The 1,539-nt window shown below is 37.7% G+C and overlaps 1 protein-coding gene across 1 annotated transcript in view; it reads left to right on the top strand.

Moving 5' to 3' along the window:
- The first annotated feature begins 1,074 nt into the window (after positions 1-1,074).
- Positions 1,075-1,539, top strand: part of SARC_09084 (hypothetical protein) — a 4,193-nt gene continuing 3,728 nt past the window's right edge. The window contains exon 1 of the mRNA XM_014296918.1: positions 1,075-1,235. Coding sequence (XP_014152393.1) covers positions 1,174-1,235 — 62 coding nt within the window. The 5' untranslated portion in view covers positions 1,075-1,173. The remainder of the gene's footprint in view (positions 1,236-1,539) is intronic.

The raw sequence follows: 1,539 nt of genomic DNA, 5'->3' as shown, positions 1-1,539 counted from the left end.
TACACATACATACATACATTAGTACATAAATCTCAATGTTAAAATACCTTTGATGAGATGTGCCACTACACATCGTGTGGGATGACTTAACTGCCCGCCGTCCAAATCTGGGCAAGCCATATCCTCCTATAGTTTAGATCGTGGTCAGTCATGTGATTGATGGTGATTAAGATACTTTCAAAGTAGTCACAGGCTCAATCTTGGTCTCTTGGATCTCCCCAAAGCGACTTCGTTTGTCGAGCCTTGAGAGTTTTTATACCCTCTCTCGGATAAACCCGAAAACCTTATTTGAAAAACCCAAATATATTTCTAATCTCTCTATCCTGAATCAGTGATTTGAAAACAAATAAAAATATAGAGCAAATAAATCCACAGCAGGAGATTTGTACAATAATATTAGGCCGGTTTTGCTAACTTTGCAAAATATAGGGAAATAAATTTTGAGATGAGTAAAACATGTTACTCCGGTTAGTAATTTCAGTATTTCTTAGCACATATGGATTTTTGGTCAAGATTTCGGAATATTCAGAAAATATTGAGGATCGATTTCCATAATTTTTCAGCAGAATAATTTTGGAAATCGGATGTACTGACGGTTTTGGCAACATCAAATTCTGCTATTCGAGACGTAAAAAATACAACACAATATTTCGTTTTGTTGTATATTTCCTTCAAAGTCAAAACGAGGGTAGACCCTCTTTTTTGCTTTGGGAAAGAAATTGTTTGTTGTGATTTATCAGATTACTCCAATTTTCACTCACATTACTCCGGTTGACATCCAAAACTCTGGATCTGGTTAATATAAGTCAATCAAAACGCTGTTTTCAATTTTTCGGTTCCAGAACAGAATTTCTTTGTGTGTCTGCGGCTCTGCGGCTCTGCGCATTTGCCAACTCGTAAAAAGGAATTGCTATGCGAATATTCGACAATATTTCAAATACAACTGGCAGCATATTTTGAAATTGTGTGGGAATATACAGTTCCAAAATTTATATTTTCCAAAGTTAGCAAAACCGGCCTAAATATTGTAGAACATAAAAGGCCATTAAAGCCTTCTAAAATTGAACATAGAAGGGCTTTAAAAAAAATTCGTATTCATGAAGTGGGTATATGGAACACATTAACGTTACTAGCCACCACTAGCAACTTATCAACTAACTAGAAACACACATCATGATTCTCCTCGATGATAAGAACAAGATCCTCAATGACACGCTTCAGAAGTTCTTATCAACGTAAGAAAATTGCGCTACTGAATCGCCCTGTTGTTTGACCGGGAAATTATATTGGCGCTTTGGAGTTGCAGTTTTGTTGGTCTGCTTTGACAGTCAACATTTTATAGTTTCAGGCTTTACAAGGATACTGTTTGTACGTCGGTATAACGGTCACCGCAGCAAAAACACGTCCACCTTGTCAAATGTATACTGTCCACTACACCGACCCCCTTCGCCCACAAGCTTTGACGCAATCGCATATACAGCATGCCCACACGACGCCCACAAACAAGTAGAGCACACCGACATATCCATATCAATACGC

Source organism: Sphaeroforma arctica (genome assembly GCF_001186125.1).
Source record: "Sphaeroforma arctica JP610 unplaced genomic scaffold supercont1.884, whole genome shotgun sequence".
NCBI lineage: Eukaryota > Ichthyosporea > Ichthyophonida > Sphaeroforma > Sphaeroforma arctica.
This window is presented reverse-complemented; position numbering and strand designations above follow the sequence as displayed.